Raw genomic sequence first — 13,853 nt, forward strand, 5'->3', positions numbered from 1 at the left:
TCTCCTATTCAACATCTATGTTACCCCACTTGCTAAGGTGGTGAGATCTTTTGGATTTGAGGTGCTATCGTACGCCGACGACACCCAGATCATGGTTTCCATCACTCAGTCGGCAAACGATTCAGCCCTCAATTTCAGAGCATGCATGGAGGCAGTTTCCACGTGGATGGTTCGAAATTTCCTAAAGCTAAACGGGGAAAAGACGGAGGTCATGATTTTCGGAGGAAATCAGGATCTGTGGTCTGAGGATTGGTGGCCGACCTCACTGGGAGACTGCCCTCATCCTACCCTCTCCGCCAGGAACCTCGGAGTATTGATCGACCCGGCCCTATCTTTCGAACCTCAGGTCAACAGGACGGTGTTAACTTGCTTTGCCATCATAAGAACTCTGAAGAAGATTGCCCCGTATCTGTCTCCTGCAGCTCGGAGACAAGTAAGAGTTGCCTTGGTCTCATCCAGGCTCGATTACTGTAACGCCCTTTACAGCGGCATTAACAAGAGATCCATCCATCGTCTGCAGATGGCGCAGAATGCTGCCGCCAGGATGGTCTTGAACCTTCCCAGACTGGCCTCGGTAACACAAGCCAGAAAGGATCTCCATTGGCTCCCGATACTCTCCAGGATTTCCTTCAAACTCCTCTGCCTGGCTCATAGAGCTGTATATGACTCAGGCTCAGAGGGTGTCAGGTCCCTTCTGTGTGTTTATACTCCCAAAAGAACTCTCCGTTCAGCCTCCAAGAATCTGCTTTTAGTACCTAGATTTGTGAGGGCAAGGTGGGGAGGTAGAGCCTTTTCCACCTTGGTGCCCAAACTCACTCCCTTCCTTCGGAACTGTTTAGCCAGTCTTCTCTGGTGCTCTTTCGTAAACTTCTGAAGACCTGGCTCTTCCACCAGGCGTATTAGCTGATCTGCACTTTGGTACTCTGAGACTATTTGTATGTCTGTTCTCTGCGCCTTGATGCCCTTCCTGGGCTAAGTTGCGCATTACAAATTCCCCTTTCATTTCATTTCATTTCACACAGTGTCACATGCCCCGTGCTGTCAGTGACTCAACGGTCCGATGAAGAGCCCACCATAACAGAGTTGGTAAATAAAATGCCCTACAGCTTCCTAATTGGCACAGGGGCTACAGGATTAGACCTCCCCCATCCAAAGACACCATAGACATGCAGCGGTTCTTGGGCACTGTTATAAGCGTTCCCCCTTACAAAACCCCTGTAGACAACCATGGGAGGCAGCCGCGTAAAGGAACAGCTGCTATTTCACCCCTCATCTCCAACTAATCTCCTAGGTAGAGTCTTAATGGCCAAACTAAACATGACCATTCATTTCTCAAAAGATGGGCCGATGACCTGCTCAATCCCTGGGGTTACCCCCATCAGGGTTTCGCTTTAACCCGCCCACATCACAAAGAAAGGCCGATAAGAATGGCTCTCATGGAACCGACAGCCTTCACTAATTCTGTCCTCACAATCATTGCTGATGCACCAGAACAGCTGGGTCAGAAACTACAGCTGCCCCGCGAATTTGTGTTCTGCCAGGAGGGTCACCATGATATGGAACCCCACGAGGAGGCGTTGTTTTGCTCAGAGGCCATTGAGGTGCGGCCCAAATACAGGGTCCTGCTGGCCACGAACCAAGCAATCGCAATGTGGGCATGTATCATAATCTTTGTTAAGCCCGGTCTCAGTATACGGTAGGGAACCGATCACCAGCTATTCAGTGAGTGTCCAGGAGCCTCAGAATTAGTCTTCGCGAATTCGATTAAGGTTAGGTTTGAACTACTGAATGGAGCTCCGTTGCCCATGGCTGAATTAACAACTTGGCAGGAACAACACTTGTCAGCAGTACCCCCACAGTTATGGGCAAAGGAACCTTATGACATGGGGCTCATTAATACCGCCGGACCAGTAAGGATAACATTGTGAGAAGGAGCCATCCTAGCCCGGGTGCGCCAGTACGTGCTCTCCAAAGAAGCTGGTGAGGGTATAGCACCCACAATCCAAGCACTAATTGATCAGGAGGTCCTCCACCGAGGGGTATCCATCTGCAATACACCGATCTTCCTGGTCAAAAAGAGTAAGAGAGGGACCAGGGGCCTAGTGCAGAACCTTCGCTCCATCAATGACATTCTGGTCCCAGAATTCCTCCATCATAATACCAAACATATCCACAGATGCTTGCTATTTTCAGGTGCTAGACATCAAGAACGTGTTCTTTAGCATTCTGCTGCACCCCGACAGTCAGTACCGGACCGCGTTCACTTTTACAGGGGTTCAGCTTCTATACCGAAGGCTACCATAAGGGTACTGTGAGTCCCCTCATATCTTCAATTGGATATTGAGGAAGGACCTTGTTAACTTTCCCTCAAACAGCACCCTGATACAGTATGCCGACGACATCTTGATATGCAGTCCCTCTGAGTACCCATGTCATCAGGATACGATAACCCTCCTGACTACACTTGCCGAGAGAGGGTACAAAGCAGAGAAGGGGAAGATGAAGTAGGTACAAAAGTAGGTTAGTGATCTCAGCGGAAGGTTGGCATATCACGCCGGAAAACGCAGATTCTATCAGGTTATGCCACCACCGAAAACTAAAAAGGGTATGTAAAGGTTTTTAGGACTATGCACTAAGTTTGGCGGTGGGTCTCCGACTACACTACACTTGTTGCCCCCTTAGTCGACGTCATGAAAAACGCAAAAGCTGGCCATGAGGAGCTAACGCAGACGTCTGAGATGCGCAATGCCTTTAGAAAACTCAAATCAGAGTTAATGCACTCCCCTGTGCTAGGAATGCCCAACTACAAGTATTAACAGGCATATCAGCAGTTCTGACATATCCCCTGGGACTCAAACCTCTAGCATACTACAGTGGACTCTTAGACTCAGTCATGCAGGGTCACTTCCCATGAGAGAAGGCGCTAGCAGCAGCCTTAGCAATTGACGAAAGTACCTCCATTGTGATGGAGGCAATGCTGACACTGTATGCAGAACACTCAGAGTTTGTGATTATAAAAAGGAGCACAAGCACGCTGGCTACATAACGTGGTTCAGGTTAAGAACTGATGCTTTCCAGACCATCATAAAAATAATACAGTGCCATCTAGTAAACCCATCCACCTTCCTATCTCACGTGGATGAAGAGTGGGAGGAGATCCATAACTGTGCCACATACAACACAGAGGGGATCAGCCAGGCAGAAGAGGAACCCATCCTAGACAGTCAAGCACTGTTCATGAATGGTTCCTCCATAATAGAACAAGAGATTGGGGTAAGACAAAAGGGGGCAGCAGTAGTAGCCGCGCCCTCAGAAACACTGCAAATCACCACGCAGCTTACTCTCCTCCCCCAGCTTTCAGCACAGGCAGCAGAGCTGACGGCACTAATCGAAGCCCTTATCCAAAGCGCGGGGAAAACTGTAACGATGTACTTAGATTCAGCTAACGTCACATCCACGCTGCACTCTAGCGAAGGAAAGCGGAAAAGATGAGGGCTCCTGAAATCAGAAGGCACACCTGCTGCGCACAGGGACCGCCTAGAATGACTAATTAATGCACTAACCCTACCTAAACGTGTGTCTCAGGTGAAGTGCGCCACCCACACTGGGGTCAAGGACTTCATACCCTGGGGGAATGCATTAGCTGACCAGTTTACAAGAAGGGCAGCTTATGTAACGATTAGAGAGACACATTTGCTTCCTTCACAACAGGCATCAGACTGGGCCCCAGCAGGATAAGCCTTATACAGAAAAGGCAGGATTGAACTTGATGGAGTAGCAGGAAACCGCAGTTGCAGTAAACCGCATTACCTGACAAGAAGGAGCATTGGTTAGCCAGTGGCTGCACTCAGACCGCACACAACCTCATATACCAACACACACCCACAGGAAAACCTGTCATGCCGCAGAGCCTAGTCCACAATGAGTTGCCCAATTACTTACCAGCAAAAGATAACATTATAGTGGAACTCCAATACGACTGGTTTATCTCCCACTTTTGCGAAAAAACGGTGACAAAAAACTTAAACCGATGCACCGCCTGCCAATTATACTCACCCAAACCTACACTGAAGGTCGTGTCATCAGCTATCCCATGACCAACAGGGCCTTTCAGGGAGTTACACATAAACTTTATCGACATGATTGACCGATGTGCTAACTACCGATACCTGATTGTAGTAGTCTGCCCCTACTCTAGGTGGATTGAAGCTGGTTCTTGCATGCACTGAGACGCCAAGGCAGCGGCGACGACCCCCCCATCGGGGTGTTATTTCCCTGACAAGAACATCAGGTCATACAAAGGAAAGCACGTTGTCAACTTTATTTTCAATCACATCTGCACTCTTTTTGGAATAAAATAAGAAAAGGAGTTACTTATCTTAACTTTGGTTCTCCAGTATTGGTATCTTTTATATATTCACATGCTTGAATCATCCTCAAAGTGGGAGTTCCGTGATATCTTTATAAAGCAGTAAATGACATAACCATAGTCTACAATGCAATGAATAGTCACTGCAATAGCCTATCTATATCCTTCTGAAAAAAGAGCCAAACTTGAACCTTAACCAATCAGGTAACAGCCCCCAGTAGAATACTCACAAAAGAGGCAGGTTCTCTCAGATTTTCAAGCGCAAGTGTAATAAGAGTATTCATGACTAAACAAGGGAAGCCTCTCAGTCAGGGGCTTTATATTTCTTGTCAATCCTCAGAAGGACTGCAGTCCCTGTAGCTGGTATTTTCAATATTTTGATACCTTCTTCCCATATTTAACCCCTTCGCCGCTGGGCTAATTCCCTTGCGGCGCTGCGGGGATGAGGGGCGCGCGCAGCACCACGGTGCTTGTGTCGAGCTCGGCTCGTCAGGCTGCATGGTGGCGCTGTGCTCATGACGAGCTGAGTTCGTCATGACCACTCCTGTTTCTGTGGAACACTCAGCACAGCAAGGGAATTATCCCCGTGAGTGAGCGCCGCAGTGGTCATGATGAGCTCAGCCCGTCATGAGCTCAGCGCCACCGTGCCTCATGACGAGCTGAGCTTGTCATGAGCACACAAGGTGATTATCAATAATAGGGAATGCCCTCTCTGTCTTCCTTGACTGCTCCTTAAATCATAGTGAAAACAGTCAGACTGCTTGACTGTAATCGGAAGCTGAAATATCACAGCTGCTCTCTCCATTAAGGTGTGAAAACCACCTATATCATTCACTGATGAATCTGCTGATTGAGGTGCGGGGGATGGTGTGAGAATATTTTCATCCCACTCATTGGCAGCAAAACGTGTGTTCTGAAGTTTTTCTTCCTCCCTATCATCATCGGAGGAAGATGGATCCTGTCTTCATGACATGCCAATGTTTGAAGCTGGCGTCAATCGAGGTGTGGGAAGAGTTTAGGAGGTGGAGATACCGGAGTTGGAGGTGGTGGAGGAGGCATGGGTGTTGCTCCCGCATGTGAAGGAAAACATCTATAGTAGTCCTGCATCATAGATTGCAAGTCTTGTACTAAGGCCACAGGATGCTGGACCATGGGTTCATGGGTAGGACAAATATATTGCAGAGAATTCCCCATAGCGCTGATGATGAAATGATTGCTCATAATAGGCTGATTTATCCTGCTCCTCATCATCCTCCTGCTCTTGATACTTTACATGGAGCTGTGATGGGCTATCAGCTGGCCCGAAAGGTCCAACATCATCAGATTCTTGCAAATCAAACAAGTTACTTGGTGGTAATGGAGATATTTTTGGTAGAAACAGGTGGACAACGGGGAGGCGGGTGGGTCAGTGAGGAATCCACAGGCAGATACTGTATCCATCAGAAAAAGCGTTACCGAAGGTAAGTAGCTTGTTCTTCTGATGGATACTTCTGCCTGTGGATTCCTCACCTTATGAATAGATTCCCATAGCCGTACCTCTCCTGGAGGAAGGTGTTCACCTGACTAGACCAAAAAATCTTGCAAAACAGAACAAGCAAAATGGCCATCCCTCCTAACCTCAGAGTCCAAGCAGTAATGCTTTGCAAAGGTGTGGAGGAAGGTTCAAGATGCTGCTTTACAAATATCAAGAACAGGAACACCTCTAGCAAAGGCAGAAGAAGTAGACTTCGCTCTGGTGGAATGAGCTCTGATACCTTCAGACGGTTCCTTCTTGGCCAAGGCGTAGCAAATCATAATGCACAAGATGATCCACCTGGAAAGCGTCCTTTTGTGCACAGCTCACAAAGAGCTGATCGTCCAGGCTCAGATCTTTTGTCCGATCCAAATAAAAGCTGACAGCTCTTAGAGTCCAAACGATGCAGTCTTTCCTCCTCCTTGGAAGGGTAAGGGGAAGATAGAAGGTGGGTAAAGTAATGGATTGTCCCATATGAAAAGGGGTAACCTGCTTGGGAAGGAAAGCAGCCCTGGTCCTTAGAACCAACTTATCCGCATGAATGGTCAGGAAAGGAGGTTTCGAACTAAGAACCTGAAGCTCAGTAACCCTCCTAGCCGAAGTAATGGCAATCAAGAAAAACATTTTAAAAGAAAGAAACCTCAACGGGCAAGTATGAAGAGGCTCAAACGGAGAACCCATTAAAAAGTAAGAACAAAATTCAAATCCCACTGAGGCATAATGAAAAGTGTTGGAGGGAACTTACTTGTAAATAAAGACGGCTGGTCCGGCAAACATAGAAAGGTCGACAAATAGCCCTTGACAGTGGCTACAGCACAACCTTGCTGTGCCAAAGAAAGTGAAAGCTCTAGAATCTTAGACAAACGGACCTTCAAAGAGTCAATGTCTCTCTCTCTCCACACCACTTTACAAATCTGGACCATCTGGAAGAGTACATTTTGAAAAATACGGGGACTCCTACTAGTTCCCATCCACCGCTTTGCTAACTCCACCAGCCCACCATTACAACTAAGTCATTAGGGTTTCTCTTTTTCTTCCCCCCCCCGCCCCCCCTCACCTGTCTTTGCAATTTGTGTATTATAACTGTATGTTGTTCAATTATTGTATTGGCTATATGTATTTTTAAACTGGAAATCCGGAAAAAAATTAAGAAAAAATGATAAATAAATGAAAAACATTATCCTGTTACATAAATCATGTTTGGTTTCTATTAATAATGTCTACATGTCACAATATTTAAGATAATTTTGTGTTTGAACCCCCTAGGTTTTGGCTTTAGATTTATTGTAATTCACTACTGCTTCTTTCTCAAAAACCATCTGGAAGAGTAAACAGAATTAGTGGATTGTCGCCTGGATGATATAATAACATCCTCTATCTCCGACGGGAGAGAGAAGGAACTCAGTTTGCCCTGTCAATCTCCAGGCATGAAGGTGCAGGCTCCGGAGGTAGGGGTGCAGAACCTGCCCCTGCGACTGAGATAGGAGGTCTGCCCTAAGAGGGAGACAGAGCGGAGGGTGCGATGAGAGGTGAAGTAGATATTTGTATCACACCCTTCTTGGCCAATCCGGGGCGATCAATTTTGACTTGGGCCCGGTCTTGGCGAATCTTCCTCAGAACCCGAGGAATCTAGGGTATGGGAGGAAACGCGTAAAGGAGTTGCGAGCTCCAATCCAACTGAAACACGTCCCCCAACGCTCCCTGCAATGGAAAGTGGAGATTACAGAACAACGGGCAGTGCGCGCTCTCGCGAGTTGCAAACAGGTCCAACTGAGGAGACCCCCACATCTGAAAGATACGATGGACCACCTCCGGATGAAGCCACCACTCGTGATCGGAAAGTGACGCCGACTGAGACTGTCCGGACGTACATTCAGCACACCGGCCAGATGATTTGCAAATACACAAATCCGATGGTCCTGAGCCCAGGACCAGAGTTGCAGAGCCTCTCGGCAAAGACAATACGACCCGACCCCTCCCTGTTTGTTGATGGACCACATTGCGGTAGTGTTGTCTGTCAGGACCTAATACAACTGACCGCGAAGGGAAGGAAGGAAAGCCTTTAGTGCCAAACAAAATCGCCCGCAATTCCACCAGGTTGATATGAAGCAACCTTTCCTCTGGAGACCAAAGACCTTTGACCTCCAGATCCCCCAGATGAGCACCCCACCCTAAAGTGGAGGCATTCGTGATCACTGTGGCCACCAGCGGAGGAGGCTGAAAGGGCTTTCCTTGAGACAGGTTGCCCTGCACACTTCACCAAGTTAGCTCCACTGCAGCTTCTCTGGAGATTCTGATCTTCTCTCCGAGATCTCCGTTGTGCTTATACCACAGCCTGCGGAGCCATCACTGAAGTGCCCTCATGTACCAGGGTGCATGACGGACCAACAGTATGCAGGAAGCGAACAGACCAACCAGACGAAGGACCTTCAGGACTGGAACAACTGCTCCATCGTGAAATAAAGGAATCATTTCCTGAATGTCGAGAATCCTCTGATGAGGAGGGTATACTCGACACACAGAAGTATCCAGTATTGCCCCTATGAACAGGCTGCGCTGAGAAGGCACCAGGTGAGATTTGGGTACATTTATTGAGAAACCCAATTTGAACAACAGATGAGTTGTCACCTGCAAGTGGCGCAATACCAACTCCGGAGACTCTGCTCAGTTTCAACAATTAGTCGTCCAGGTAGAGGAAAACATGAACCCTTGACCTTCTGAGATGAGCCGATACCACCGCCATCACCTTTGTAAAGACTCAAGGCGCAGAAGTGAGACCAAATGGAAGAACCGCAAACTGATAATGTTGCAATCCTACCGTGAACTGGAGATACTTCCGATGCGACCTCAGGATGGGAAGATGAAAATACGCATCCTGCAGATCGATGGACACCATCCAGTCTTCCTCTTGCAGCGCAAGAAGAACCTGAGCCAAGGTCAACATTTTGAACTTCTCCTGTCTGAGGTAAAAGTACAAACTCCTGAGATCCAGGACCGTCCTTTTTTGGGATCAGGAAATACCGGGAGTAGCAACCCTGACCCCTTTCCTGTTCCGGAACCACCTCTATCTCACATTTCTGTAGCAAGGTAAGAACCTCCTGCTGTAAAAGCAGTAAGTGGTCCTCTGAGCACCAACACTGGCGAGGAGGGTAAGGAGGAGGATAATTCAAAAAGGGAACGGTGTACCCATTCTCTACAAGATTCAAAGACCCAACGATCTGACGTGATCAGTCTCCAATCTTGTAGAAAGAGGGACACCAGACCTCCAACATGACCAACATGTTCTAAGATGAGGGATCTAGAACTGCTTTCCTATAGTACCAACGGTGGCGGGAGAGGAAGTAGAGGAGGAAGAGGAGGATTGTTGTCAGGCTGCTCCCCTGAGGCCTCTGTTATTCTTCCCTCTGTACGACTTGTACAATGGATTCAGCTGTTGCTGGCACTGTTGAGATTGCTGGCGGCCACAAAAGGAAACGGATCTCCCAAAACCACGATACTGCGTGTAGCTGTATCCTCTGGACTATATTTGGAGGCCCAGAGACCTTGCAGTAGCCGTGCTGTCTTTGAAACGCTCCAAGGCTGAGTCCGCCTTTGAACCAAAGAGTTTTGACCCATCAAAGGGAAAATCAAGCAGAGTCGCCTGAACATCAGGTGAGAAACCAGACGACCGAAGCCAAGCCTGTCTCCTTGCCGCCACAGAGGACCCAATCACACGAGCCACAGAATCAGCAGTGTCCAGACCAGATTGAACCACCTGACGGGCGCAGCCGGAGAATCAGAAACGACCTCCAAGAAATTATTCTGATCCTCCTCAGGCAACTTCGGAGCTAGCTGCATGACTGAGTCCATCAAAGCATGGATATACCTTCCAAGAAGACAGGTCGCATTAGTGGATTTAAGAGCCATGCTTGCAGAAGAGAACACCTTCTTTGCCACCTGGTCCATTTTTTTAGAATCCCTATCTCCAAGAATGGTAGGGAAAGAACTGGAAGATTGCTTCGCACAAGAATAACCAAACTTTCCGGTGTAGGATGTGAAGACAAAAAAGCTGGATCCCCAGGAACAGGACTGTATCTTCTAGAGATGGAACAAGAAACCACAGGAGCAGACAAAGGCTTCTGCCACACCTCCATTATTGGCTCCATCAAAGCCTCAGTAAAGGGAAGCAACGGTTCCGAACCTGAAGAAGCTGTATTAAGAACCTCCGTAAGGATATTAGATTTCACCTCAGACCAAGCAAATCAGCCGCCTTCCTTATCACCACATAAGAAGCAATGTCTTGCACAACCCCAGCCTTCGCAGATGGGAGATCATACTCAGGAGAAGTATGCAAGCCACTGGCCTCATGTAGGCCCTCAAACTCATCCATAAACTCAACAATTTCTCCTTCCTCCTGATCCTGATTTGCGCACTTTATGTATACTTTAACTGCACAATTTACAAATTTCAATAGTAGGCCATCTATAGATTAGATGTCACTGATATATTTTTTAATATATTTTCAACGATTGGCCTAACAGAGAAAGTGGTAGACGCGTTTCGAGTTCTTCAGTGGAAGAACTCTCTTCAGGACCTCAAACGTTCTGCAAAAAACAAGAAAACCTTCTTACTTGACTTTATATGGCCATATACTTTTACTCATACTTCAGCTCAGCAACTGACGCTCTCTTACCTTGATTCTCATACATTCGGCTCTCAAAAGAATCTGTCACATATTCTCTAAAAAAACAAAATTAACTCGGTCAAAACCTGTCTTGCAATAGTCATGTCAGAATTCGGCAATGGCCTGGATAAGTGTGGTCCAATTGAACTTACTTTGGTATATGATGCACTGCCCCTTGCATTGAGAGCCGAATGTATAAGAATCAAGGTAAGAGAGCGTCAGTTGCTGAGCTGAAGCATGAGTAAAAGAATATGGCCATATAAAGTCAAGTAAGACAAGGTTTTCTTGTTTTTTGCAGAACTTTTGAGGTCCTGAAGAGAGTTCTTCCACTGAAGAACTCGAAATACGTCTACGACTTTCTCTGTTAGGCCAATCGTTGAAATTATATTAAAAAATATCTCAGTGACATCTAACCCATAGATGGCCTACTATTGAAATTTGTAAGTTGTGCAGGTAAAGTATACATAAAGTGCGCAAACCATTTTAGATTCCACACCGATGTGATTGGACTAGAGTTTACAGTAAGGCTCTTAGTTTTATGCTTTCCTTTCCCTCTTTGTCCCCAGTATGTTTGAAACTTAGAGAGTATGTTTGACTAGGTGTTTGTTAGTATGAAGAAGTGAAAGGTACATTGAATGTGAGCAGTCCCTCTCTTTTTCCATTTTTCGGCACAAGTAAAGATTTTCTAGATAGAGTTTTTTGTATTTCTAGTTAGGATGTAGAATTAAAGAAATCCCTTGAAAAAGTACAAATGAGATGATGTAATTTCAAGTGCAAAATAAATTGATTAATTCTAACCGAAAGATTGGTTCCAAGAACCAGTTTGATTCTGATTCTTGAGGTTATTGAGCTTTGAAAAAATTGCAGTATTGGCAATTTGTTGTTGTTCTTTGAATGTTTATAATGATACATTCGCACATAAGAACGAAATCGCATCACTATTTTCAAACCTGTCATGAACTCTCCATCAACCGATACTCAGAAATACTTGGTCAGGCAGGCTCTGGAACCTAGGCCTGAGCTTACTGATTGACAGGTCACAGGTGGGGTGTCACGTAGCCGGCAGACAAACGCGCGAACAGTAAACTCAGGTCAATCCCCCAGATAAGTGCAGAAAAAACACAAAGGTCCATGGCGATTGGCCCCAATAAACCAAACATGGCCAGAGGGGTGCGCGCATCCCCAAAAACAACAACAACAACAAAGTCAGATGCATGAAGTTAGGAAAACATAGCCAATCAGGACACAGCACACAAAGTACACATAGTGATCACGCGCCCCTCATGCCGGACATCTGGACACATTACACTCTGGCCCCCATTGTATCCACGCATGGACAAGGTCCACCTGCACTTGTTATCAGGGGCCTTATTTCTGACCCACAGAAAAGGCCTGTATTCTTTTACCAAAAAGGATTGACTTAAGTACGTTATGATACCCAAAGAAATGTATAAAACCTTGTTCATATTGACTGTACTATGAGACAGTCCTTAGACCCACTCCTGTAATTGTGCTCCAAGCCGAAGTGGCTATTAAGCCAACTGTTCCTGTCTTGGCAAACACCTCTTGTCTTTTGCTTTTTCAAGGTAAATTTATATTCGAGCAACACTCGCCAATAGAAATTCTGCCAACATCCTTACTCACCCTGTCCTTCACAGTCTTGGAAGGAAAAGTCTTACATATATCGCAGTACAAAGATTTAAGAGTAGTATAAAGCCCGTAAATGTACTCTTCATGTGGACAATCAGTATAAATAATTTTCTGTCCACAGGTATAACAAGATTTGTATAGAGACTGTTTGTCTCTGTAAGTCATGATGACAGCTGGTGACAAATGACAGCTGGTGACAGAGAAATGAGGGTTTCCCAGGACCAGAACAAGGTTTTTACCCTAAAAAGTACTCATAGTACTCTGAAATCTTAAAATAAGGTTGGTTCAGTCCCAGGCTAGACAAGAAAAAGGAACCAGATAAGGTAATTGAGAGGAAAGGGCAGAGCTCTCCTTGGGGACTCATTCATACTAGCTGCGTGGGACAAATATGAGCTATAATGGCTTCTAAAGGGAGTAGGAGAGCTAGGACTTCCACCTCACTCACTGAAGCTCAGGTTGCTTCAAATGAGATGGATATGCTACTAAACAAGAACTGTTGTGGAAGACTCTATCCATTTTAACACGGTTTACTGCAATTTTAGATTACCAGGGATTTGCAGTTTGTAGACAGGGAATCATTCAAGCAGGTGAATATATGAAAGATCCAATGCTGGAGAAATGTTCTCCACTGATGTCCAATGTTGTATATGGATTAGATGATTTTTGCTGTCCAATATGCCGAATTCACTGTCATAACCAATCATATGATAATAAACACCTACTGCAGATGTAAAAAAAAATCCAGATTGGATTCTTATGAATGTGAGATTTTCAACTTGAAATTTCCTTTTTCTGGAGATATAGCTGAAGGCAGATATCCAGGATATCTTTATGTGCGTACTTAAAAATTACATTTGTTAAAAAATGCAATTATTTTATATTTATTATGGTGAAAAGAGTCCAAAACTTTCTTAGCGTGCTTTGCAAACTGTGTGAGAAACCAAATAGGCTTACCAGATTTGTCTTTTTTAGATGCTATCTGATTAACAACATAAAGGTTAAGGAGATCAAGACTAATTGCAGAATTTCTAGATGGGGAAAGAGAAACTTCCAAAAGCTTCATCTTGGATATTAGCTTCCTTTTTTCAAAAAATTCCTGCAAAAAATAGAATAGTAATTTAGATGTGCAACATCATTCTTAGACAATTACATATAAAACTAAGAGGCAAGTCCTTTATAGTCTGTTAATTTGCAAGGTATATTTTTTGTAACAGAGCATGCTAAAACGTCTTGAGACAATTAAAATTACACTGAAATGAACAGAAAGCATTTAAATAGATCTGATCTTGTAACTAATGTTATTAATTTTCATGTTTGACATGGCTAGTTCAAGCAACCTATCTACAAGCTAACAGAATTTCATTTCTTTTTTAATTAACAAAAAAGTCACAATGTCACAAACGAAAGCTGTATATTACTGAACACATTTCGACAACCTTTTGTAATAGAAGAATGTAAGAAAATAAGGTAATGAAGCTAACAGGAAGCATCAAAAGGCTAAAAGATGGTAAACTGATCCTTTAAGGGAGCCTGCAGCACCACTGTCTACTCATACCGTGCAGTGGAAAGTACTTCAGGTCTCTTCTACAGCTTCATTACTAAAGATACCTGATCACAGTGGAAACCCTTCTTACAACGGCACAATTGTGACTTCCTAA

The 13,853-nt window shown here is 45.3% G+C and overlaps 1 protein-coding gene across 1 annotated transcript in view; it reads right to left on the bottom strand.

Annotated features, from left to right (window-relative positions):
* Nucleotides 1-13,622, bottom strand: part of REDIC1 (regulator of DNA class I crossover intermediates 1) — a 753,321-nt gene extending 739,699 nt beyond the window's left edge. Inside the window, exons 1-2 of the mRNA XM_086929839.1 lie at nt 13,614-13,622; nt 13,150-13,291 (exon numbers count right to left, since the gene is read on the bottom strand). Of these exons, the coding sequence (XP_086785965.1) occupies nt 13,150-13,291; nt 13,614-13,622 (151 nt within the window). The remainder of the gene's footprint in view (nt 1-13,149; nt 13,292-13,613) is intronic.
* Nucleotides 13,623-13,853: the final 231 nt, after the last annotated feature.

The sequence above is a fragment of the Lissotriton vulgaris genome, chromosome 1_1 (assembly GCF_964263255.1).
Source record: "Lissotriton vulgaris chromosome 1_1, aLisVul1.2, whole genome shotgun sequence".
In the NCBI taxonomy this organism is placed as follows: domain Eukaryota; kingdom Metazoa; phylum Chordata; class Amphibia; order Caudata; family Salamandridae; genus Lissotriton; species Lissotriton vulgaris.